At 39.6% G+C, this 25,579-nt stretch overlaps 1 protein-coding gene across 8 annotated transcripts in view; it reads left to right on the top strand.

Annotated features, from left to right (window-relative positions):
- NCOA1 (nuclear receptor coactivator 1) overlaps positions 1-25,579 on the top strand; it is a 258,922-nt gene that overhangs the window by 220,460 nt on the left and 12,883 nt on the right. For all 8 annotated transcript variants that reach the window (XM_029231466.1, XM_029231464.1, XM_029231467.1 and 5 more), the window contains 3 exons: positions 9,588-9,689; positions 11,621-12,023; positions 21,406-21,580. In XM_029231466.1, the coding sequence (XP_029087299.1) occupies positions 9,588-9,689; positions 11,621-12,023; positions 21,406-21,580 (680 nt within the window). The remainder of the gene's footprint in view (positions 1-9,587; positions 9,690-11,620; positions 12,024-21,405; positions 21,581-25,579) is intronic.

Here is a 25,579-nt window from a genome sequence, read left to right as displayed (position 1 = left end):
TCTCTGAGAAGTTTATTCATATCAAATTGTTGAGTAAGAAATCCTTTAAGCAATAGGTTGTTTATCAGGAGATATCACTTCTAAGGATGCTTGTTTTGTTATTTGATAAAGTTAAGGCACGCCTATGACCTGGAATCCTAAGCCTGATATAGATATTATCTTTCAAACAAATGTTCCATAGAAGATTGTTCTAGGAGATAATAATAAATGTTAATGGCTATATGTAAGAAAGAAAGGTTCATGATAAATAAATTGCATAGTTTATCCCCTTCTTGGAGCTCTGCACTGTGCTTTGGCCAATTAAAGGCTCATAGAATTAATACAGTAAAGAAATCTGTTTCACCTTGTGTAACCCATGATTTCCAATGCTTAATACAGCACAGCATGCTATTTTCCTGGCACATCTATTAATATCCTGCAGAACAATGTTCTTTAGAACACCAATTTGGGAAATGCTGGTCTAAAGTAATTACTTCTTCTAGTTAAATAAATAGTCCATTTTCTCAGACCATTTGTTTCTTATATACTTCTCTCCAGCTAATGAAATTACGTCGGATTTTCCCCAAATATGTACCCATCAGACAGGTACCCTCCAAGTCAGAAGCACCGCAACTTTTCCATTCATCTTCCAGACCTTTATAGAATGTTCCCTATTGTATATTTACTTTTTTACTCACAACAGTTTAAGACCTAGGGCCAGTGTTTCTTTTCTCTCCATTATTGCATGTGTCTGAAATAACTAAGTTTTTTTAAAAATTCTTATTGGAGTGTACTTGCTTTACAATGTTGTGTTAGTTTCTACCGTACAGCAAAGTGAATCAGCTATACGTATACATATATCTCCTCTTTTCTGGATTTCCTTGCCATTTAGGTCACCACAGAGCATTGAGTAGAGTTCCCTGTACTATACAGTAGGTTCTCTTCAGTTATCTGTTTATACATAGTATCAATAGTGTATATATGTCAATCCCAATCTCCCAATTCCTCCCACCCCCACCCCCACGTCCCCCTTGGTATCCATACGTGTGTTCTCTAGTCTGTGTCTCTATTTCTGCTTTGTAAATAAGATCATCTATACCAATTTTTTCAGATTCCACATATTATGCATTAATATACAATATTTGTTTATCTCTTTCTGACTTACTTCACTCTGTCTGACAGTCTCTAGGTCCATCCGCGTCTCTACAAATTACCCAATTTCGTTCCATTTTATGGCAGAGTAATATTCCATTGTATATATGTACCACATCTTCTTTATCCATTCATCTGTCAATGGACATTTAGATTGCTTTCATGTCCTGGCTGTTGTAAATAGTGCTGCAGTGAACATTGGGGTGCATGTGTCTTTTTGAATTATGGTTTTCTCTAGGTATATGCCCAGTAGTGGAATTGCTGGGTCATGTGGTAGTTCTATTTTTAGTTTTTTAAGGACCTTCCGTACTGTTCTCCGTAGTGGCTGTATCAGTTTACATTCCCACCAACAGCACAAGAGGGTTCCCTTTCCTGCACACCCTCTCCAGCATTTGTTGTTTGTAGATTTTGAGATGATGGCCATTCTGACCAGTGTGAGGTGATATCTCAAGGTAGTTTTGATTTGCATTTCTCTAATAATTAGCGATGTTGAGCATTTTTTCATGTGTTTGTTGGCCATCTGTATGCCTTCTTTGGAGAAATGTCTATTTAGGTCTTCTGCCCATTTTTGGATTGGGTTGTTTGTTTTTCTGATATTGAGCTGCATGAGCTGTTCATATATTTTGGAGAGTAATCCTTTGTCAGTTGCTTTGTTTGCAAATATTTTCTCCCATTCTGAGGGTTGTTTTATCGTCTTGTTTATGGTTTCCTTTACTGTGCAAAAGCTTTTAAGTTTAATTAGGTCCTATTTGTTTATTTTTCTTTTTATTTCCATTACTCTAGGATGTGGGTCAAAAAAGATCTTGCTGCAATTTATGTCAAAGAGTGTTCTTCCTGTGTTTTCCTCTAAGAGTCTTATAGTGTCTGGCCTTACATTTAGGCCTTTAATCCATTTTGAGTTTATTTTTGTGTATGGTGTTAGGGACTGTTGTAATTTCATTCTTTTACATGTAGTTGTCCAGTTCTCCTAGCACCACTTTTTTTTTTTTAATAAATGTATTTATTTATTTATTATTTTTGGCTGCATTGGGTCTTCGTTGCTGCGCGGGCTTTCTCTAGTTGCAGCGAGCGGGGGCTACTCTTCATTGTGGTGCACGGGCTTCTCGCTGTGGTGGCTTCTCTTGTTGCGGAGCACAGGCTCTAGACACATGGGCTTCAGTAGTTGTGGCTTGTGGGCTCTAGAGCACAGGCTCAGTAGTTGTGGCGCACGGGCTTAGTTGCTCTGCGGCATGTGGCATCTTCCTGGACCAGGGCTCGAATCCGTGTCCCCTGCGTTGGCAGGCAGATTCTTAACCACTGCGCCACCAGGGAAGCCCTCCCAGCACCACTTATTGAACAGCCTATCTTTTCTCCATTGTATATTCTGGCCTCCTTGCTCATAGATTAGGTGACCACAGGTGTGTGGGTTTATCTCTGGGCTTTCTATCCTGTTCCATTGATCTATATTTCTGTTTTTGTGCCAGTACCATACTGTCTTGCTTACTGTAGCCCTGTAGTATAGTCTGAAGTCAGGGAGCATGATTCCTCCAGCTTCATTTTTTTTTTTTTTCTCAACATTGCTCTTGCTGTTCGAGGTCTTTTGTGTTTCCATACAAATTGTAACATTTTTTTGCTCTAGTTCTGTGAAAAATGCCACTGATAATTTGAAAAGGATTGCATTGAATCTGTAGATTGCTTTGGGTAGTATAGTCTTTTTCACAATATTGATTCTTCCAATCCAAGAACATGGTGTGTCTCTCCATCTGTTTGTGTTGTCTTTGATTTCTTTCATCAGTATCTTATAGTTTTCTGCGTACAGGTCTTTTGCCTCCTTAGGTAGGTTTATTCCTAGGTATTTTATTCTTTTTGTTGCAGTGGTGAATGGGATTGTTTCCTTAATTTCTCTTTCTGATCTTTCATTGTTAGTGTATAGGAATGCAAGGGATTTCTGTGTATTAATTTTGTATCCTGTGACTTTACTAAATTCCTTGATGAGCTCTAGTAGTTTTCTGGTGGCATCTTTAGGATTTTCTTAGTATAGTATCATGTCATCTGCAAACAATGACAGTTTTACCTCTTCTTGGCAAATTTGGATTCGTTTTATTTCTTTTTCTTCTCTGATTGCTGTGGCTAGGACTTCCAAAACTATGTTGAATAATAGTGGTGAGAGTGCGCACCCTTGTCTTGTGCCTGATTTTAGAGGAAATGCTTTCCGTTTTTCACCATTGAGAATAATGTTTGCTGTGGATTTGTCATATATGGCCTTTATTATGTTGAGGTAGTTTCCCTCTATGCTCACTTTCTGGAGAGTGTTTTTTATCATAAATGGGTGTTGAATTTTGTCGAAAGCTTTTTCTGCATCTATTGAGATGATCATATGGTTTTTGTTCTTCAATTTGTTAATACGGTGTATCACATTTATTGATTTGCATATATTGAAGAGTCTTTGCATCCCTGATATAAATCCCACTTGATTATGGTGTATGATCCTTTCAACGTGTTGCTGGGTTCAGTTTGCTAGTATTTTAAGGATTTTTGTATCTATATTCATTAGTGATATTGGCCTGTAATTTTCATTTTTTGGTGAGATCCTTGTCTGGTTTTCGTATCAGGGTGATGACGGCCTTGTAGAATGAATTTGGGAGTGTTCCGCCCTCTGCAAGTTTTTGGAAAAGTTTGAGAAGGATAGGTGTTAGCTCTTCTCTAAATGTTTGATAGAATTCGCCTGTGAAGTTTTCTGGTCCTGAACTTTTGTTTGTTTGAAGATTTTTTTTTTTTTTTTTTGCAGTACGCGGGCCTCTTACTGCTGTGGCCTCTCCCGTTGCAGAGCACAGGCTCTGGACATGCAGGCTTAGCGGCCATGGCTCACGGGCCCAGCCACTCCGCGGCATATGGGATCCTCCCATACTGGGACGCGAACCGGTGTCCCCTGCATCCGCAGGGGAACTCTCAACCACTGTGCCACCAGGGAAGCCCTGTTTGAAGATTTTTAATCACAGTTTCAATTTCAGTGCTTGTGATTGGTCTGTTCCTATTTTCTGTTTCTTCCTTGTTCAGTCTTGGAAGGTTGTACCTTTCTAAGAATTTGTCCATTTCTTCCAGGTTGTCCATTTAATTGGCATATAGTTGCTTGTAGTAGTCTCTTAGGATCCTTTGTATTTCTGCAGTGTCAGTTGAAGCTTCTCCTTTTTCAATTCTAATTTTATTGATTTGAGTCCTCTCCCTTTTTTTTTGATGGGTCTGACTAAAGGTTTATCAATTTTGTTTATCTTCTCAAAGAACCAACTCTTTGTTTTATTGATTTTTGCTATTGTTTTTTTTGTTTCTCTTTCATTTATTTCTGCTCTGATCTTTATGATTTCTTTCCTTCTAGTAACTTTGGGTTTTGTTTGTTCTTCTTTCTGTAGTTGCTTTAGGTGTAAGATTAGGTTTTTTATATGAGATTTTTCCTGTTTCTTGACGTAGGATTGTATTGCTATAAAATTCCCTCTTAGAACTGCTCTTGCTGCCACCCATAGGTTTTGGGTCATCGTGTTTTCATTGTCATTTGTTTCTAGGTATTTTTTGATTTCCTTTTTGATTTCTTCAGTGATCTCTTGGTTACACAGTAGCACATTGTTTAGCCTCCCTGTGTTTGTGATTTTTACAGTTCTTTTTCCTGTAATTGATTTCTAATCTCATAGCATTGTGATCAGAAATGATGGTTGATACAATTTCAGTTTTCTTAAATTTACCAAGGCTTGATTTGTGACCCAAGATGTGATCTCTCCTGGAGAATGTCCTGTGTGCACTTGAGAACAAAGTGTATTCTGCTGCTTTCAGATGGAATTTCCTATAAATATCAATTAAGTCTATCTGGTCTCATGTGTTATTTAAGACTTGTGTTTCCTTATTAATTTTCTGTCTGGATGATCTATCCATTGGAGTGAGTGCTAAAGTCCCCCACTATTACTGTGTTACTGCTCAATTCCCCTTTTATGGCTGTTAGCATTTGCCTTATGTATTGAGGTGCTCCTGTGTTGAGTGCATAAATATTTACAATTATTACATCTTCTTCTTGGATTGATCCCTTGATCGTCATGTGGTGTCCTTCCTTCTCTCTTGTGACAGTCTTTATTTGAAAGTCTAATTTTTCTGATACGAGTATTGCTACTCAAGCTTTCTTTTGATTTCCATTTGCGTGGAATATTTTTCCACCCCCTCACTTTCAGTCTGTATGTGTCCCTAGGTCTGAAGTAGGTCTCTTGTAGACAGCATATATACAGGTCCTGTTTTTGTATCCATTCAGCCAGTCTGTCTTTTGGTTGGAGCATTTAATCCATTTACATTTAAGGTAATTATCGATATGTGTGTTCCTATTACTATTTTCTCAATTGTTTTGGGTTTTGTTTTGTTTTGTTTTGTTTTTTTGTGGTACGCGGACCTCTCACTGTTGTGGCCTCTCCCGTTGTGGAGCACAGGCTCCGGATGCGCAGGCTCAGCGGCCATGGCTTACGGGCCCAGCCGCTCCACAGCATGTGGGATCTTCCTGGACTGGGGCACGAACCCTTGTCCCCTGCAGTGGCAGGTGGACTCTCAAGCGCTGCGCCACCAGGGAAGCCCCTTAGGTTTGTTTTTGTAGGTCTTTTTCTTCTCTTGTCTTTCCTGCCTAGAGAAGTTCCTATAGCATTTGTTGCAGAGCTGGTCTGGTGATGCTGAATTCTGTTAGCTTTTGCTTGTCTGTAGAGCTTTTCATTCCTCCATCAAATCTGAATGAGAGCCTTAATGGATAGAGTAATTTTGGTTGTAGGTTTCTCCCTTTCATCACTTTAAATATATCCTGCCACTCCCTTCTGGCCTGCACAGTTTCTGCTGAAAGATCAGCTGATAACCTTATGGGGATTCCCTTGTATGTTATTTATTGCTTTTCCCTGCTGCTTTTAATATTTTTTCTTTGTATCTAATTTTTTGTTAATTTGGTTAATATGTGTCTCAGCATGTTTCTCCTTGGGTTTATCCTGTATGGGAGGCTCTGTGCTTCCTGGACTTAACTATTTCCTTTCCCATGTTAGGAAAGTTTTCGACTATAATCTTTTCAAATATTTTCTCACACCCTTTCTCTTTTTCTTCTTCTTCTAGGACCCCTATAATTTGAATATTGGTGCATTTAATGTTGTGCCGGAGGTCTCTGAGACTGTCCTCAATTCTTCATTCTTTTTTCCTTATTCTGTTCCTCAGCAGTTATTTCCACCATTCTGTCTTCCAGCTCACTTATCAGTTCTTCTTCATCAGTTATTCTGCTGTTGATTCCTTCTAGTATATTTTTAACTTCAGTTATTGTGTTGTTCATCACGGTTTGTTCTTTAGTTCTTCTAGGTCCTTGTTAAACATTTCTCGTATTTCCTCCATTCTATTTCTGAGATTTTGGATCATCTTTACTATCATTACTCTGGATTCTTTTTCAGGTTTATTGCCTATTTCCTCTTTATTTATTTGGTCTTGTGGGTTTTTACCTTGCTCCTTTGTCCGCAACATATTTCTCTGTCTTCTCATTTTGTCTGGCTTACTCTGTTTGAGGTCTCCTTTCTGCAGGCTGCAGGGTTGTAGTTTCTTTTGCTTCTGGTGTCTGCCCCCAGTGGGTGAGGTTGGTCCAGTTGCTTGTGTAGGCTTCCTGGTGGGAGGGACTCGTGCCTGTGTTCTGGTGGGTGGAGCTGGATCTTGTCCCTCTGATGGGCAGGGCCATGTCAGGTGGTGTGTTTTGGGGTGTCTGCGGGCTTAGTACAACTTGAGGCAGCCCGTCTGCTGATGGGTGGGTTTGTGTTCCCGTCTTGCTTGTTGTTTGGCTTCGGGCATTCAGCACTGAAGCCTGCAAGCAGTTGGTGGAGCTGGGTCTTGGAGTTGAGATGGAGACCTCCAGGAGAGCTCTCGCCAATTAATATTTCCTGGGCAAGCAAACAGCAACAAAAACAATTAAAAACAAACAAAACCCCAAACAAATGGTAAAAGCAAAACCAAACAAAAACAAAGAAAACACACACACATACAAAATAAGAAACAAAAACAGAGAAGAAAAAACGAGAACAACCAAACAAAAGAACCTCAAAATGAAATCAAACAATTAAAAACAAAATCAACAAAAACAAAAAATAGAAAGCAAAAGAAAAGCAGAATGGGAACTGAAGGAAAAAGCAAAGAAAACAAAACAAACACACAAAAATGATTTTTAAAAAATGATTTTAAAAAGATAAGAACAAATAGAACAAAGGAAAAAGATAAAAAGAAAATAGAACAAAGGAAAGAAAAAAGAAAAAGAACAACAAAAAGTAACATAGAAATAGAAATATAAAACAAAAATATTAAAAAAAATTTTTAAAGCTAAATAAAAATAAGAAATAATAATAGAAAAACAGCAACAAAACAAAACATTAAGAAAATAGTAATAATTATATTTTCCTGGGGTCTCAGCTATCAGTGTCATTGCCCCCACCGTGAGTCACAGCCAACCTTCACCTCCCCAGGAAGCCCTCCAAAGCCTCTAGGTAGGTCTCTGGTCCCTCTGTGGACACTGTGGGGCAGCTAAGACCCTGACCTGGCCCAGCTTCCACGTGTACTAGTCCCCAAAGTCCACAGCTGCTAGAGCTAGGCCAGTTTCAGTTGTGGGAACACTCATTGTCCATTCAGATATTCCACTGATGCAGGGTTTACCAAGCTGAAGGCAGGGATTTAATCTGTGGTTTGTGTAGCTGCACGGAACGATTTTTGTTCCTCTTCCTTAGTCGATCTGCCCCTGGGGCTTAGCTGTGGTTTTAGCCTCACCTCTGCATTTGGGCCACCCACAGGAGTCTGCCCCCGAGGCTGCCGTGGAGCACTCGGGTCTGCCCTGGTGAGGACAGGGCATAGAGGTGGCACGACTGCCTGGGTCACGGGGGCCCTGGCAGTGACAGGGGTGTGGCAAAGCCAGTGGCTACAGGCACGAGAGATCTGGCCCCGGTGGGAGGCTTTCCTAGCACCTGGTGGCTGGTGCAAGAAGGTCAGCCCTGGTGGGGGCTTTTTTTAGCACCTGGAACGGCAGGGGCCCAGCATGTGGGGAGAGAGAGGCTGTAGTGGCAGCTCCACCCCCTGTGCATCACGCAACAGAGGTGCCTTGCTTCTATGGCAGTCTGGGTTTCCTCCACAAGCATTCCTTGTTGTGGATTTCCTCCCTCCTGTTCCCTTAGGCTATCTTCTCACAGCCAACAGCAGTCCTCCCTGCAGGTTTGCTCTCCAGTCCCCATGTTCCAGCTCTCAGCCCCCATGTGCACCGGCGGACACACGTTCCAGTCTGGGGTGTGGAGGGCTGTGGTGCGGACCATCTGTGTAGGTCTGTCCTGTCTGCCACAGACCGGCCATTTCACCCTCCTCCAACAGCCTCAGATGCTCCCCTTCTGTCCCAACTGATTTCCCCATTGGTGAGGGGGCTTCCCTGGACGTGGGAACCACTCTTCTGCTTCAGCTCCCCGCCAAGGGCACAGATCCCGTCCCACTTCCTCTCCTCTTCTTTTTCCCTTCTTTCTTTCATCCTGCCCAGTTATGCAGGGATCTTTTCTGTCCTTTCCGGTGTCCAAGGTCTTCTACTAGTGTTCATCTGGTGTTCTGTGAGAATTGTTCCATGTATTCTTGATGCATTTGTGGAAGGAGATGAACTCCGTGTGCTCCTACTCCTCCACCATCTTGGTGAATCTGAAATAACTAAGCATTAACATGTTTTAAAAAGCATGATAAACATGTTTGTGTGTGTATATATACGTATAAACACTGCAGAACACAATATGGCAGAGCATTTAAAAGTAGAATACATACACATATAATATATTTATGCATGTAGGTATATATGCATTTATACATATGTATGTACGTATATATATATGTATGTTGTGTGTATGTATTCTACTGTTTTTTTAATTAATTTATTCTTTTATTTTTGGCTGCGTTGGGTCTTCGCTGCTGTGCGCGGGCTTTCTCTAGTTATGGCGAGTGGGAGCTACTCTTTGTTGCATTGCATGGGCTTCTCATTGCAGTGGCTTCCCTTGTTGTGGAGCACAGGCTCTAGGTGCACAGGCTTCAGTAGTGGCACGCGGGCTCAGTAGTTGTGGCTCGCAGGCTCTAGATCGCAGCCTCAGTAGTTGTGGTGCACGGGTTTAGTTGCTCCATGGCATATGGGATCTTCCCTGAACCCGTGCCCCCTGCGTTGGCAGGCAGATTCTTAACCACTGCGCCACTGGGGAAGTCCTGTATTCTACTTTTAAATGCTCTGCCCTGTTTAGAGTTCGGTAGGCAGAAAAGATTTGATAAATGTTAGGAATTGCCAACCTTTTGGCAAATAAACATGGGAAGTAATGTTACTAAACCTGCAATACTAGAACCTCTTAATAATCAATACAAAGTTTGTGTTACTCTAAAAGGGCCATGCTATATGTTTATATGTAGAAATATATCTCATTGTTTCCATTTTTCTGTAGTTGATCCACCAAAATCGGCAAGCTATCTTGAACCAGTTTGCAGCAAACGCTCCTGTTGGCATCAGTATGAGATCAGGCATGCAGCAGCAAATTACACCTCAGGTAACGTGAAAAAACCAGGCATTGTTAGTACTTCTCTAACCCATAACCCAAACTGTATTTCTTAAAGTGTTGACTTGAGTGTCTTTGAAATGGTCTGTGAACTGATCTTTTAATGATGTTTGTACTGTAGCTTTCTTCTAGAATGAATTTATAATCAACTTGTGATACCCCTTACTGATTTTGATGTAAAGCTGAGGGTTCTTTGTTTCGTTTTGTTGTTATTATTGTCATTGCTATTAGATATCAGGTGACTAAGTAGAAAACTCTTATTGCTGCCCTGATTAGTACCAGTAATAAGAAGCCTCGGATATGAAACTGTGTGTATGGTTCCTGAAACCTGATCAAAACCCAGTCACGTTGCTTAGTTATCTTAACTACCTTGCGTTCTCCACTTAGTCTGAGCATCAGCATTTTGGTTTTTATTTGTTTTAATGATCCTTGTGTAAGAACCCAGAGCCATTGGAACTAAACATAAAAAGAATGGTGTAGACTTCTAAGTGTTATCTAGTGCTTCCTCCCTATTTAACTTCTGCATGTACTTTAATATTTTTGCTTCAACCACTTTTTTTTTTTTTTTTTGGCTGCACCACGCAGCTTGTGGGATCTTAGTTCCCTGACCAGGGATTGAACCCGGGCCCACGGCAGTGAAAGCGCCAAGTCCTAACCACTGGACCACCAGGGAGTTCCCTCAACCACTTTTTTTATGGTTTCCCAACAAATTACACAAAAATTTGGGGGATGAGGTATTTTAGAGAGGATTCGAACAAAACACTTCTCCATAAAATGAACCTAGAAGGATTGGGAGCAAATACTAACCAAAAGGATAAATATTGATAGAAACTGCTGTTTAGCAGCAGATGTTGACGTCTTCACGGATCCAGACTTGGGTTTCTCTGTCTTAAAAATCTCAGTGGTTAGCTCATGCAAGGGTAATTAGGTTATAAGGAAACAAGACCCCACTGTTGGAATTCACATAAAGACGAATTCTATCAGGAAGTCATTATGTCACAGTTTCTTCCAGAGTAGACTTCATCTGGTTGGCAATTTGCATTTTTATGGAGCTGTATGCTTTAATCAGCTCCTCAACCTGAACGGACATTTTCTGACGAAGGCTTTATTGACATGCCATGTTGCTTTGCAAGTTAGACCAGAAAGTGACTTCAACCTAATGTTACCACTTCTTTCATCATTCATAATATTATAGCTATTAAAACACTTACTCTAATGCCTGGAGCAGTCTTACACTGCAACAATAATATAAGATACCTGGGTTCATTTATTTCTGCTTATTATTTTGTTTCTAATTAATTATTTGCTTTTTAAGTGACGATTTGGCATTGGATCCCGGATTTCTGATTCTTCCTTTTTTAACGGTATTTGTAGATTTTTCTAATTGTGAAGATAATGCACATTCATTATAGATAATTTGGAAAATACAGAAAATTAAAATCACCTGTTATCACATTTCATTTAAGTAAAGTGGAATAAATGATCTCCAAGAGAAAAGGGAAAACTAAGTTTCACCATACTAGAAACACAGTGAATTTTTTGGAAATGAAAAAGAAAAAAGTCCCCTAACAACCTAATGCCAGATAAGATAGAAGTCATCAGGCACATTTTATTTCTCTTCTTTATGGTTTTCATGTTTCTCTTAATAGTTTTCATGGCCTATATTATAATACTAATCAATATAGGCTTTCTTAGACTTTTATCAGTCCTGTGTGACTTTAATCTGTAAAATGTACTTATTTTCTCTCCTGTAGCTATTACTTAAGAGGTTTTCTTCCTTTTCTGTTTTAGTTTCCCTTGTACACTGATAATTGCTACATATTCTGTTGCTCCAAGCTACTAGGCTTAATCCTGTAAGCTGTCTAAGATAGGTGGTAATCATAATAATATTAGTAAGTGAGGATTTTTTCTCTCTTTTTTAGCCACCCCTGAATGCCCAAATGTTGGCACAGCGCCAGCGGGAGCTGTATAGTCAACAGCACCGACAGAGGCAGCTAATACAGCAGCAAAGAGCCATGCTTATGAGGCAACAGAGCTTTGGGAACAACCTCCCTCCCTCATCTGGACTGCCAGTTCAAATGGGGAACCCCCGTCTTCCTCAGGGTGCTCCGCAGCAATTCCCCTACCCACCAAACTATGGTACAAATCCAGGAACCCCACCTGCTTCTACCAGCCCGTTTTCACAACTGGCAGCAAATCCTGAGGCAACCTTGGCCAACCGCAACAGCATGGTGAACAGAGGCATGACAGGAAACATGGGAGGCCAGTTTGGCACTGGAATCAGTCCTCAGATGCAGCAGAATGTCTTCCAGTACCCAGGATCAGGTATGAGGATTACACCTTTATGTTGCTTTTATAAGTACAGTTGGCCCTCAGCATCCACGGGTTCTGTACCTGTGGATTCAACAACCTGAAATTGAAAATATCCCTCCCCCCCCAAAAAAAAAAAATTTCCAGAAAGTTCCTAAAAGCAAAACTTGGATTGGCTGCACTCTGGGAACTATTTACATTGTATTTACATAGCATTTACATTGTATTAGGTTTTACAAGTAATCTAGAGATGATTTAGTATATGGGAGGATGTACATAGGTTCTGTTTCTCCATTTTATATAAGGGACTTGAGCATCCATGGATTTTGGTATCCATGAGGGTCCTGGAACCAATCCCCCATGGACACCAAGGGACGACTATACCGCATACAGGCTTGGGTCTCTCTTTTCACATGTGTTTCAGTTCACTGACATTGAGGCAATTTGCTGAAGAAGAAAGATGCTGAGGGAGTTCCCTGGTGGCCTAGTGGTTAGGATTCCGGGCTTTCACTGCCCTGGCCTGGGCGGAACTGAGATCATGCAAGCCGCGGGGCGCGGGCAAAAAAAAGAAAAGACGTTGGTGTTGGAGTCAGGAGATCCAGGCTCTAGGCTCAGCTCTTGCCACTAAATGGTTGAGTGGTTTGAGGCTTCTCTCTTACATAAAGCTAAGATGATTAAATTAGAGGATCCATAAGGACCTGACATGAAAAGTTTTAACATTTTGTCCGCAAAGCATATTCTTACTTTCTCTCATGGATCCCTATAAGAATCTTATGAGAGTCCATGTCAGACAATGGGTGTAAGTACATTAACTCAAAATTTGCATACAAATTTTTAAAATTATCTTGGAAATTTTTTTTGATAGATTACATAAGGATAATCAGTCTTCACAGATTATCTCAGACTTCTCATTGGTGTCACCACCCTTAGCTGCTTAGGTTGTAAGCTATTCCTCTGAAATATCAGGCAGCTTTCTGGCTTTCAAAAGCTTTGTTCTTTTTTAGTCTTTCATTTGCAGTGTCTCTGTCCTACTCCCTTTGTCCTAGGTAATGATATCTTTTTAAAATTTTTCTTCTATCACTTGGAGATTCTAATAGGTAATGGCAATAAAACACATTTGATTAATCCACCAGGTTTAATTAAACTTTGATGCAAAATTAATGGCAAATTCCTGGGAGAAAAATTGAAATAAATCCCTTCATTTTATAAATGAAAGAAAAAGTAAATTTTAAGCCTTCTTAAAAATGAATTTCAATGAGAAAGCTGCTGTTTGACCTGAATAAAATGTTGAAGTTATATAGAGATTTTTTTACATGGCAGTATGCTTATCAACTTTGACAGCCAAATCAATTTAGACTTTTCATTCTGGTGGCAACAAGTGCTGAAATCCTTTGACTATTAAATTAAGTATCTAGGGAGACATGTGTCAGGGAGTACCAGAATTCTCTAAGACGTTTTAATCAAAATTATACCACATCAGTTTCTTTGTCCTCAAGACAATGAAGTCATCTTTGGCTGGTTTATATCACTTACACTGTATGTGTGGGCAAGAAAAGTATTATAAATCCATATTTTAATTATAAGATTGTCTGAACAGGAGTGGCCTTCAAAAGAGTTGTATTTTCATGTGCCTTGTGATTTGTGTATGCAAAGATTTTGACAAGGTTCCTTCAGTGTATTCCAGCCTACAGAAGTACTTCCTCCAACATGAGAAGACTTACATAGTTGTTTCCCCATTGCTCTTGCAAAATGGCAACTTAGCCAAAACAGCAAATTGATTCTTAGTAGCATTTATGATACTGATTGCAGAGCCTTAAATCACAAGATTTATGTCATTCATTGGGGAAAAAAATAACCACAAATAAGCCAAACATTAATAAATCCCCAATAAATTCTCTTATTAAAAAAAAAATAAGATAAAAACAGTACGTCTCAAAAAACTAAAAATACAACTACCATGTGACCCAGCAGTTCTACTACTGGGTATATATCTGAAAAAAACAAAAACACTAATTTGAAAAGATACATGCACCCCAACGTTCATAGCAGCATTATTTACAATAGCCAAGATATGGAAGCAACCGAAGTGTCCATTAACAGATGAATGGGTAAAGAAGCTGTGGTATATATATATACAATGGAATACTACTCAGCCATAAAATAAATGATGATTTGCCATTTGTAACAACATGGATGGACTTGGAAGATATTTTGCTAAGAGGGAAGAAACTGATGGTTACCAGTGGGGAGGGGCAAGTTAGGGGTAAGGGATTAAGAGGCACAAACTACTATGTATAAAATAAATAAGCTACAAGGATATCTTGTGCAATACAGGGAATTTAGCCAATATTTTATAATGATTATAAATGGAATACAACCTTTAAAAATTGTGAATCCTGTGTCGTACACCTGAAACTTATATAGTATTGTACATCAACTATACTTCAATTAAAAATTATTAACTAATTTAAAAAAAAACAAACAGTACTTCTGTCAATTTTCAGTCATACTGTTTAATGCTTCATCTCTGGAAAGCCAAGAAAAGATGATTTCTATCTACTCCTGTTTCTTGACTAAGCCTCCTGGAAAGGCAGTACTCCAAAACCCCATTTCCTATGAAGTTAACAAGATTTCCTTCAGGGTTGTGGGTCTAGTCTTTAATCTCTTGCAAGCCATATAGAATACAGTGATCGAGATAATGAGTGGGTAGAGCTTCCTTCTTCTCCAGACAGTACAACCAGATATGTTACTACCCATTGTGATTGCTCTATCTGGTACCCGGAATTTTCTTCCAGTCCAACTTTTTTTTTTTTTTTTTTTGTGGTACGTGGGCCTCTCACCACTGTGGCCTCTCCCGTTGCGGAGCACAGGCTCCGGACGCACAGGCCCAGCGGCCATGGCTTACGGGCCCAGCTGCTCCACGGCATGTGGGATCCTTCCGGACCGGGGCACGAACCTGCGTCCCCCGCATCGTCAGGCGGACTCTCAACCACTGCGCCACCAGGGAAGCCCCCAGTCCAACTTTTGATTGACAAAAAGTGCTTTTCACAAAATAAGATTTTTTTTTATAAAGTGAGTATCTGTACTACAAACAAACCCCAGAAGCTAGGCACAGTGGAGAGAGTAGTAGTTTTATCCAGTTGCAGTTTGAAATGAAATAGCAGAGCTTTCAGGTCTTCCATGAAAAAACAAAAACTGGGGGAAAATTGTTTGTTTTTCTGGAGAGCATAAGAATATTTAAAGGTTCAGTAGTTTAAATTTCTTCCATTGCTCTAAGTTATAAACTTGCACTATCATGATCAGCAACCTGGTAGAAAGCTGCAAGATCAGGTTGTGTGTTGGTACAAATTCAAGTTCTGGAGAAATTCCAACCTTTTCAAATCAAGCCTTCTCCAAGAAACAAAAAGCACCACATGTTTTTATAAATAAAGTTTTATTGGGATACATCCATGCTCATTAGTTTACATACAGTCTATAGCTGGCTTCACACAGTAGAGTTAAGTAGTTCTTACAGAAATGTTATGGCCTGCAAAACTGAAAATATTTACTATCTGGCCCTTTGCAGAGAAAGTTGGCTGATCCCTGTGTTAATTAATGATAGTAAAACCAAAGGATGAATAAAGTAGCTTTGCTTTAGTCCTTTGTTTTGGCATCTTTCAACTTAAAATAGACCCAAAGTAAACGAAGGAACATGTAGGTCATAATAATGACAGCTTATGCTTTCTTTTATTTCTGAAAACAGAAAATTATTGTAGACTATCATGCCATGATGATGAGTGCACAAGAACAGAATTAGACATTTAAAATTTATTTTATACTATGGTAACATTCAAACAAAATATGAGAGAAATTTAAAAAGAAATTTTTTGTACCTATTTCATGAATTCCTTGGAGCCAATCCAGAGCTCCCTCTTCTGTGAACTACAGTAAACATGCTACTCTACTCACTCCTCCTGAGTGATGTCATCTACTCCTGTGGCTTCAATGACTTCTTCATGCTTATGACTTTCTTCTCTATATCTAAACCAGATCTCTCAGCTCATGTGAGAGACATACCTGAATTTTCTACCAGCACCCAAACTTGTCCAGAGCTAGGCTCATCAACTCCATTTCCCCTTCCCTCCATGCCTCAATGTGCCAGTTTAACAAACCTCTCAAGTTCCAAGAAAGAATATATACCTTGCTCTCTTTTACTTCTAGGCTTTTGTGTTTTCTGTATCATTTGTCTAAAATGTCTTTCCCTCATCTGTCTCATTCCTGTTCCTCCCTCCCCTCAGAGATATCTCCTCTGGGAAGCCCTCCCTGACACTCCCAACCATAAGTACTCACCACTCTGTCTTTTTTTTTTTCTTAAAGTATGATGAGGTTTTTTTAAATTTTTATTTATTTATTGGCTGTGTTGGGTCTTCGTTGCTGCACACGGGCTTTCTCTAGTTGCAGCAAGCAGGGCCTACTCTTCGTTGTGGTGCGGTTCCCCTGTGGTGCAGGGGACACGGGTTCGATCCCTGGTCTGGGAAGATCCCACATGCTGCGGAGCAACTAAACCCGTGCGCCACAACTACTGAGCCTGCACTCTAGAGCCCACAAGCCACAACTGCTGAGCCCACGAGCCACAACTACTGAGCCTGCATGCTACAACTACTGAAGCCCACGCACCTAGAGCCTGTGCTCCACAACAAGAAAAGCCACCGCAATGAGAAGCCCGCGCACCACAACGAAGAGTAGCCCCCGCTCGCTGCAACTAGAGAAAGCCCGCGTGCGGCAACGAAGATCCAATGCAGCCGAAAATAAATAAATTTATTTTTAAAAAAAAGCATGCTGATGTACTTGAAGTCTTATTTATTAACTTTGACCCCACAGAATAATAGCCAGAATGTGATAAGTATATTCCCCCCCTCACATATATATTTTTCCTGAAAGAAATTATTTTATCATAAATAAGATTAAAAATGCATTAGGAACAGGTAAGTATTTTTTAAAGATCATAACCAAAATAGTTAAAAGTTAAAATGTAGAATTAATGCAAAGACAGCCAATATAAAAATGAAGATGATGGGGGGGGAACCCACCCTCTAGAGTCATAAATGAAAAAAATAATTTCTCCATATATTCTAAGTCAAAATTATTTACCAGAGATTAAATTACATATGGAGGAAGCAGCAAGGAGAAAAATATGTAGCTTTTTTTTTTAATATAAATTTATTTATTTTATTTTTGGCTGTGCTGGGTCTTCAGTTGCTGTGTGCCAGCTTTCTGTAGTTGCAGCGAGCGGGAGCTACTCTTCGTTGTGGTGCACGGGCTTCTCATTGTAGTGACTTCTCTTGTTGCGGAGCACAGGCTCAGTAGGCTCAGTAGTTGTGGCTTGTGGGCCCTAGAGCACAGGCTCAGTAGTTGTGGCACACGGGCTTAGTTGCCCCGCGGCATGCGGGATCTTCCTGGACCAGGGCTCGGACCTGTGTCCCCTGCATTGACAGGCAGATTCTTAACCACTGCGCCACCAGGTAAGTCACTGTAGCTTTATTTATATAAATTTTACCAAGAAAACAAGTAGCTAAATGTTTAGTGAAAGAAAAAAATATAGAAAGTCTACAGGTGAATCAACTTTCACAGAAAATTTAAAATATTTTTAAAACTGTAGCCTATAAAAAACAAAACTGAATACTTTAACTACATATCTGGCTAGTTTAACCAAACAGAAAAATCATTGTATTAATAATAACAGAACACAAAATATACAGGAATCTACAGTTATGTTTACAAGGAGACGTTAAGGGCATAGAGACACACTTATGATATAATGATAAGAGAAAGAAGCAAGCCACAAAGTTATGCAATATTTCATAGAGGAAGATTTGAAGGAATTATACTAAATTATGGGTAATCACATTATGATATTCTTTTTTCTGTACGTTTATAACTTTCTTTACCTCAACAGTATTTAACTGTGAAATGTATTTTGTCAGGTAAAAAATACAAAGTGCTAGCATAACAGAAAATGTAAAAAGAAGCCCATTTTTACTCTTTTAAATTTTTATGGACTTCCACTTTTGGTCAAGATGGAATAACAGGGACGAGATTTATTCTTCCATTTGAAACAAACAAAAAATTGAACAATAGTTGTAGAAATTGTCCAGACTGTGATGCAGGAAGGGGGAATCCAACAGGAGCGTGTGGTTTCCTATAGTTGAGGCAATGGCACTTAAGAGTCTGGGAAAGCCAAGGCAGGTAGAGGTTTTAGGGCACAGAACCAGAGAGAAGAGAGCCACACAGAGAGAGAACCATGGGGATGTATAGAGGGTCCTGCTCAGGTCTTCAGTTGAGAACCGATCAGTGTGTGTGTGTACACAAACCGAGGCCAGGGAAAACCACCTGAAAAGAACTGAGGGAACATCTTCAGAGTTTACACAGGGCCAGTTCCTCTTCCCACCAGCCAGAATAGAAAACCTCAAAATTCACGGTGTCAAGTAGAATACTCAGAAATGTTTGTGCCTAAGTAGCAGGGCAAAATAAGCACCAGGCTAAACCCTGCTCTTGTCTCTTTAGGCACAAGACCCAAAAGAATTAAAACTGTTACCATGTAACCTATCCACAACCCAGACAAAGGTCAAAAATTTAAATTTAAAGGAATTTTTAAAATCTAGCACCTAACAAGGTAAAATTCACAAGCCCTGGAATCTGAATTTTTTTAAATTACCAGACATGCAAAGATAAAGGAAAATAAAACCAATAACAAGAAGAAAAATCAGTCATCAAAATCAACCCAGAGGGCTTCCCTGGTGGCGCAGTGGTTGAGAGTCTGCCTGCCGATGCAGGGGACACAGGTTTGTGCCCCGGTCCGGGAAGATCCTACATGCCGCGGAGCAGCTGGGCCTGTGAGCCATGGCCACTGAGCCTGCGTGTCCAGAGCCTGTGCTCCGCAACGGGAGAGGCCACAACAGTGAGAGGCCCACATACCACAAAAAAAAAAAAAAAACCCAGAAATTTCACAGGTGTTAGAATTAAAACAGTTAAAAATTATACATTTATTCTGTATGTTCAAGAAGCTAGAGGAAAGCTTGAACGTGTTAACTAAAAGTATGAAAGATATAAATAAAACCAAAATGAAACTTCTGGAGATAAAAACTACAGTGTCTGAGATGAAAAATACACTGGATGGGATAAGCAGCAGATTAGACATTATAAAAGAAAAAGTTAGTGAACTTGAAGATATAACAATGGAAACTATACAAAATGAAATCAGAGAGAATACTGAAAAGGTAGTAATTTACTCCAAATTGATCTTGTAATTACACAATCCGTATCTAAATATCAACATGCTTTTGGGAGAAATTGACAAGCTTCTCCTACAATTTATATGGAAATGCAAAGGACCTAGAGTAGCCAAGACAATTTTGCAAATTAAGAATAAAGTTGGGGGACTTCCCTGGTGGCGCAGTGGTTAAGAACCCTCCTGCCAATGCAGGGGACACGGGTTCGATCCCTGGTCCGGGAAGATCCCACATGCCGTGGAGCAGCTAAGCCTGTGCACCACAACTACTGAGCCTGCCCTCTAGAGCCCACAAGCCACAACTACTGAAGCCCGTGCACCTAGAGCCCATGGTCCGCAACAGGAGAAGCCCATGCACCGCAACAAAGAGTAGTCCCCACTCGCCACAACTAGAGAAAGCCTGAGCACAGTTATGCAGACCCAACACAGCCAAAAATAAAAATAAATAAATAAATTTATATTAAAAAAAAGAATAAAGTTGGTTGACTACCAGTTTCAAAAATTATCATAAAGTTACAACAATCAAGACAGTATAGTATTAGTACAAGTATAGACATACATATCACTGCAACAGAATAAAAAGTCCAGATATAAACCCTTACTTTTCTGGTCAGTTGATTTTCAACACAGTTATATCAATGGTTACTAATAAGCACTATCCTGAATAAAAAGGAACAAACTACTGATAAATGCTACTTCAGCGTAATGTTTCACTCAACATTATGCTGAGAGAAAGGCACCAGACACAAAAGACCTCACATGATTACATTTATATGAAGTTTCCAATAAAAGGCAAATCTGTGGGGACAGAAAGCAGATCAATGGTTGCCTGAAGCTAGAGGTGGGAGTGGGAATTGACTGCAAACAAACACAAAGGAATTTGAGATATGATGAAAATGTCTAAACTGGATTGTGGTGCTGGTTGCACAACTCTATAAATTTACTAAAAATCATTGACTTGTGCAGTTCAGTGGGTGAATTTGATGCTATATAGAGTACATATCAGTAAAGCTTAAAAAAAGAGGCAGGGAAGGGAAGCAGTGCCCATAAAGACAACTGAGGAGGAGCAGCCGACAATACTTTCATTTCATGTGTGGGTTTTTCTTACCTTTTTCCCTCTTCACCTTATTTTTTTAAGCTTTTTAAAATTATTTTTATTGATGCATACTTGACATAACATTATATTAGTTTCAGGTGTATAACATGATGATTTGATATTTTGTATATATTATAAAACGATCACCACAGTAAGTCTGATTACCATCTACTACTGTACATAGTTACAATCTTTTTTTTCTCATGATGAGAACTTTCAAGATCCACTCTCCTAGCTACTTTCAAATATGCAGTACGGTATTATTAACTATAGTCACTGTGCTATACATTACATCCCCGTGACTTATTCTTTTCTTCCCATTCTACTGAGATGTAAGTGACATACAGCACTGTATGAGTTTAAGGTATACAGCATAATGATTTGACTTACTTCATACATCATGAAATGTTTATCACAAGTTTAGTGAACATCTGTCATCGTGTATCCTTTTCAACTTATTTTTATTACACAAGCAATCTGTCATGTGTGCTCATATTTTTTTTTTACACTTAAAAATTCATGTAGTCAGGGCTTCCCTGGTGGCGCAGTGGTTGAGAGTCCACCTGCCGATGCAGGGGACACGGGTCCGTGCCCCGGTCCGGGAAGATCCCACATGCCGCAGAGCGGCTGGGCCCATGAGCCATGGCCGCTGAGCCTGCGCGTCTGGAGCCTGTGCTCCGCAACAGGAGAGGCCACAGCAGTGAGAGGCCCATGTACCACAAAAAAAAAAAAAAAAAAAAAAAATTCATGTAGTCAGAAAAGAACAGAAAAGAAAATCATACATAATCATGGTACCCAAATCAATATCTTAGTGAATGGAAACTTTCTTCCAAATCTCTTTTATATGTTTATTTATCTGTCTGTTTATACTGAAATTTCCTGTTTTGTTTTTAAGGAACTGAAATTTTTCCTACTCTGTTGAATAGGCTGTTTCTAACTATATTATGACAGATCCTTCTGGGTTTTTTTTTTTCTTTTATGGGGTTAATAAATATATAGTATATTCACGTAAATTAATTTGTGTCGATTTGTAGGAATGGTTCCCCAAGGTGAGGCCAACTTTTCTCCATCTCTAAGCCCTGGGAGCTCCATGGTGCCGATGCCAATCCCTCCTCCTCAGAGCTCTCTGCTCCAGCAGACTCCGCCCACTTCTGGCTACCAGTCACCAGACATGAAGGCCTGGCAGCAAGGAGCAATGGGAAACAACAAGTAAGGGGGCATTTTTATATATGAGCATCCCTGATACTCTGCAGCACATAAGAACAAATATGCCTTCACAATCCAAATAGAAGACTATTAGCTACTATCCATTTGCAAATTCAAGGAACTGAATTTTATGTTATCAGCAAATAGCGATTTTTAAGTCCTTTAAGTTTCAAGTCAATTTTAAGGCAAATTTGTGTGTTTAGAGTATAGAAAAGTACTGTAAACCTTTTCATCCCACTCCCAGCACACCTGAGGAATATGATCGACTCCTATGAGTAACAGAGCTTCGCTGGGACAGATATAGGAATGAGTACTTTTTAAAAAATCATTCTTTATAAAAACACTTAAAAATCTTAAAAATCTAAAGCAAGAATGGCAAAATGTTAGAATTCAACAGAGCTAAATAGTGGGCACACGGTTTCACTCTTCTCAGTATGTTTGAAGGATTTCATAGCAACAGCAAAGGTTTTTAAGTCTTCTAAGGTCATTCTACCTTACCTAGCTTTTTGAATCTCTGGATTTTCAGTGGCCTTGTTTTACCCATTTTACTGAGAATTATCTTACTAAAGTCATTTTTCCCCCCAAATCGTGGCTGCTGAACTTTTCACATATCACTTGAGTTTTATAAAGGTTTTAATTTGGTTGTGTCGTGATTCTAATGACAGGGAAGCCGTTTGATCTGACAACATAATAAGTAAGGTAGTTAAAGTTGAAAACTTAAGACCATATTCTCTTAAAGTTCATTGAAAGGTAAGAGAGGAAATCTTCCTGTTAGAGAACTGTGTAGCTCTCAGTGAGGACTGATGTAAACTAGGTAGAAATGGAACAGTCTGTGTGATGTGCAAGAACTTAGTCTTCTACTGTGTTCTAATCCCAGCTTCCTATACTCACTTTAGATTCCATGGTCCATCTTTATATTTACTCCCTATACTCCTTTATAATTACTCAGCTCTCTTGCCCACCTCTCCCTCTGTTGCACTTATGCCTAGCAAAATGCTCCCTAATGAAATCCAACTAAACTCTCGCTCCATACCTACACCTAAGCATCTGAATGTGCCCTGAGGAAAAAAAAAACACAGTCGTGCTGACAGATCTGCTCCCCTTCACAGTTAAATCCCTTCCTCTCCTTCCATTTCTTATTGAATCTGTCAGGCTTTCATCCCTACCATTCCACCACAAGTATTCTTATCAAGGTCCTTAATGTCCTTTACAATGCCAAATGCAATGAGCATTGATAGCACTTGACATATTTGAGCATGTACTCTTTCTTGGAGCTCTGTGTTCGTTTGGTTTCTGGAACAACTTTCTCTCCTGAGAAAGGTGACTCTCTTCCTAACCCTCAGTCTCCTCTGCTGGATCTTCCTCATCTCCCTGACCTCCATTTTAGGGCCTCAGAGCTCATTCTAGGACGTCTTCCCCATATCTGCTTGCTCCCTTAGTTATATCATTCAGTCTTACTGATATAAATGCCTGTCCCTATGCTTATAACTCCTAAATTTAAGTCTCTAGCCCAGACTTCTCCCCTGAGCACCATACTGTATATACCACAGCCGAATCGACATCTTTACTTAGAAGTCTAATAGGCATCTCAAACATAACATGACAAAAACTAAAGTGATATTCTTCCCCAAACCTGCTCGTCTCATACTTTTTTCACATGTCAATAAACAACTCTATTCTTCCAGTTATTCAGAAGACAACCTTTTCTCTTTCTCTCACATCCCACATCAAACATCCGTCAGCAAATCACATCAGCTTCTTAGCAGCTCTCACTCCTTACTGTCCCACTTGTACACTTTAGTGCAAGCCAGCATCATCCTTTTCCTAGACCACTGCAGTGGCCTCCTGTCTTCCTGCTTCCACCCTTGCTCCACTACAGTTTAGTCTCCACATGGTAGCCAGAGTGATGCTTTTAAAACATGAGGCAAGATATCAGCCCTTTACTCAGAACACTCCAACTTATTCAAAATACAATATAGGGCCTCTGATGCCCTACATAATCTTGCTCCAGGATACCTCTCTGACCTCATCTGCTATTCTCATCACTCATTCTGCCGTACTGGCTTCTGTTTATTCCTCTGTTCCTCAGATGTGCCAAGTACATTGCAAACTCAGGGCCTTTGCATTTTTAAATCCCTCTGCTGGAATGTTCTTCTCTCAGTAGCCACATGGATTTCTCTCTCATACTTCAAGTCTCTTCTTAAAAAATGTCACTTTATTAGACATAGGTATTGAATGTCACCATATTAAACTTCCCTGACCATCATTTCTAAACAGCATTTCCCACCTCTTAGTCCCTCCTTTCCCTTCTTTATTTCTCTTTATCATGCTTAACATCTGACATACTGTGTGTTAGTCTATTTATGGTCTGTCTCCTCCAGCTAGAATATAAGCCTCAGAAGAGCAAGGACTTTTTGTTTACTTGTATATGTCCATCCTTTAGAACAAGTAAGCACTTAATATACATCTGTTGAACAAATGAGTGTAGAGATTCCCTATTCCTACCTAACTCATTTTTTGGATGCAGATTCAAACATGGACTTGAGTTTTTGTTGCACTTTAGCAGTTTCTATAAACTTTTGACTTTCCCAAATCATTTGAGAAAGAAAATAGTTATCACCAACTCTTCAAACATTCACACTTGCTTATTTGGTTCATGTATAAAAGTTTATTAGTCAACACAGGCAACATATAGTTTGTGATCACTCACTGTCTCTTTTGCACAGTGCAAGATACCACAAGGAGCTGGGGAAAACAGCCCCTGTTGTCAACTTACCTAGAGTGTAGTTAATGACAGGAGTAGGTCGGAGAGAAGTAAAACATGAAACAAAGACTCATTAAGCAGAATGATGTAATAGAGCTCATAGACAGTGTAATGTGATTCTTTTTCATTATCTCTTTGGTAGCAAGAGAAATAAAGGGTTAAACAAACTTATTTGTCCAGGAACTGGACAGTGTTACTGTGTAACTCTAGTCACAAAGGAGAATCCCAGGGCTTATTAGCATTTTAAAGGCAGAGGTCTGTGGTTTTAACCCTTTGTTTCTGAGACTTATTTGACCAGGAACTCCTCCTTGCTTGTTAATACCTGTAATATCTATGGAACCTACTTTAGGCCAAAGTTGTCATCTTTCCCTTTTCCCCCCATGATTTAAGGGCTACCAAATACCTGGTGCTAGCATAAGGAAACTGTGATAACTGCCATGAGGCAAATCAGGAAAGCAGGCGAGGGAGGGGTCCAGGAAAGTGTGAGGAAGGGGGCCTTCATGCATTGGGCCTAAGGTGCCAGTGAACCCCACAGTCCATTCCAGGACCTGGAACAGTGATTGATGCTGCAGAAGGGCTTGATCTTCTTCCCATGGGGGAAGAAACTAAAATGGAGCTATTGGCAGGAGTAGTTTGAAAGAACTTAGGCTAATATACAGTCCCAAATATAATTTGAAAAGAAATTAAATCCTAAACTTTTTTCACTAAGTATGACATCATTGCAGTCCTTGAAGCTGCTGCATGCATTAACTTACATAGCCCTGCGCCTTCACAGTGGTGATTTATGTATCAGTTGCAAATGAGCACTGTCTAAGGCAGAAATGTTCTCATTAGAAAATGGGCAGTAGACTAATGGGTTTTTTCCTCATCTTTAGCTGTGGGGACACTGTCTGACAAGCATACACACTGTACAGACATTAATGGTCCACAGATGCATTATTGACCATTTCCTAGGCATATAATTTTCTTTGAGCATTTGTGTTTTATAATTACTTGGGGAAAATTTGCTACTTTTCTTCAGACATGATGAATAGGCTGTTTCTCAGCCTGTTAATTTCAGTATGATTACCTTAATTTACCAGAAGCTGTAAATGTTAGTACATCCTGCTTACCTCCCAAGAGCAAGCAAGGAATAGATAAGCCATTGATGGGATAAATAATTTTTGAAATCAAATTCTTCAGAATAAGCATTAAAATAGGTGGAATTTTACCAGCAGCTTATTGTTTAAAAATTGATA

This window comes from Monodon monoceros, unplaced genomic scaffold (assembly GCF_005190385.1).
Source record: "Monodon monoceros isolate NGI ecotype Baffin Bay Population unplaced genomic scaffold, NGI_Narwhal_1 Super_Scaffold_19, whole genome shotgun sequence".
In the NCBI taxonomy this organism is placed as follows: domain Eukaryota; kingdom Metazoa; phylum Chordata; class Mammalia; order Artiodactyla; family Monodontidae; genus Monodon; species Monodon monoceros.
This window is presented reverse-complemented; position numbering and strand designations above follow the sequence as displayed.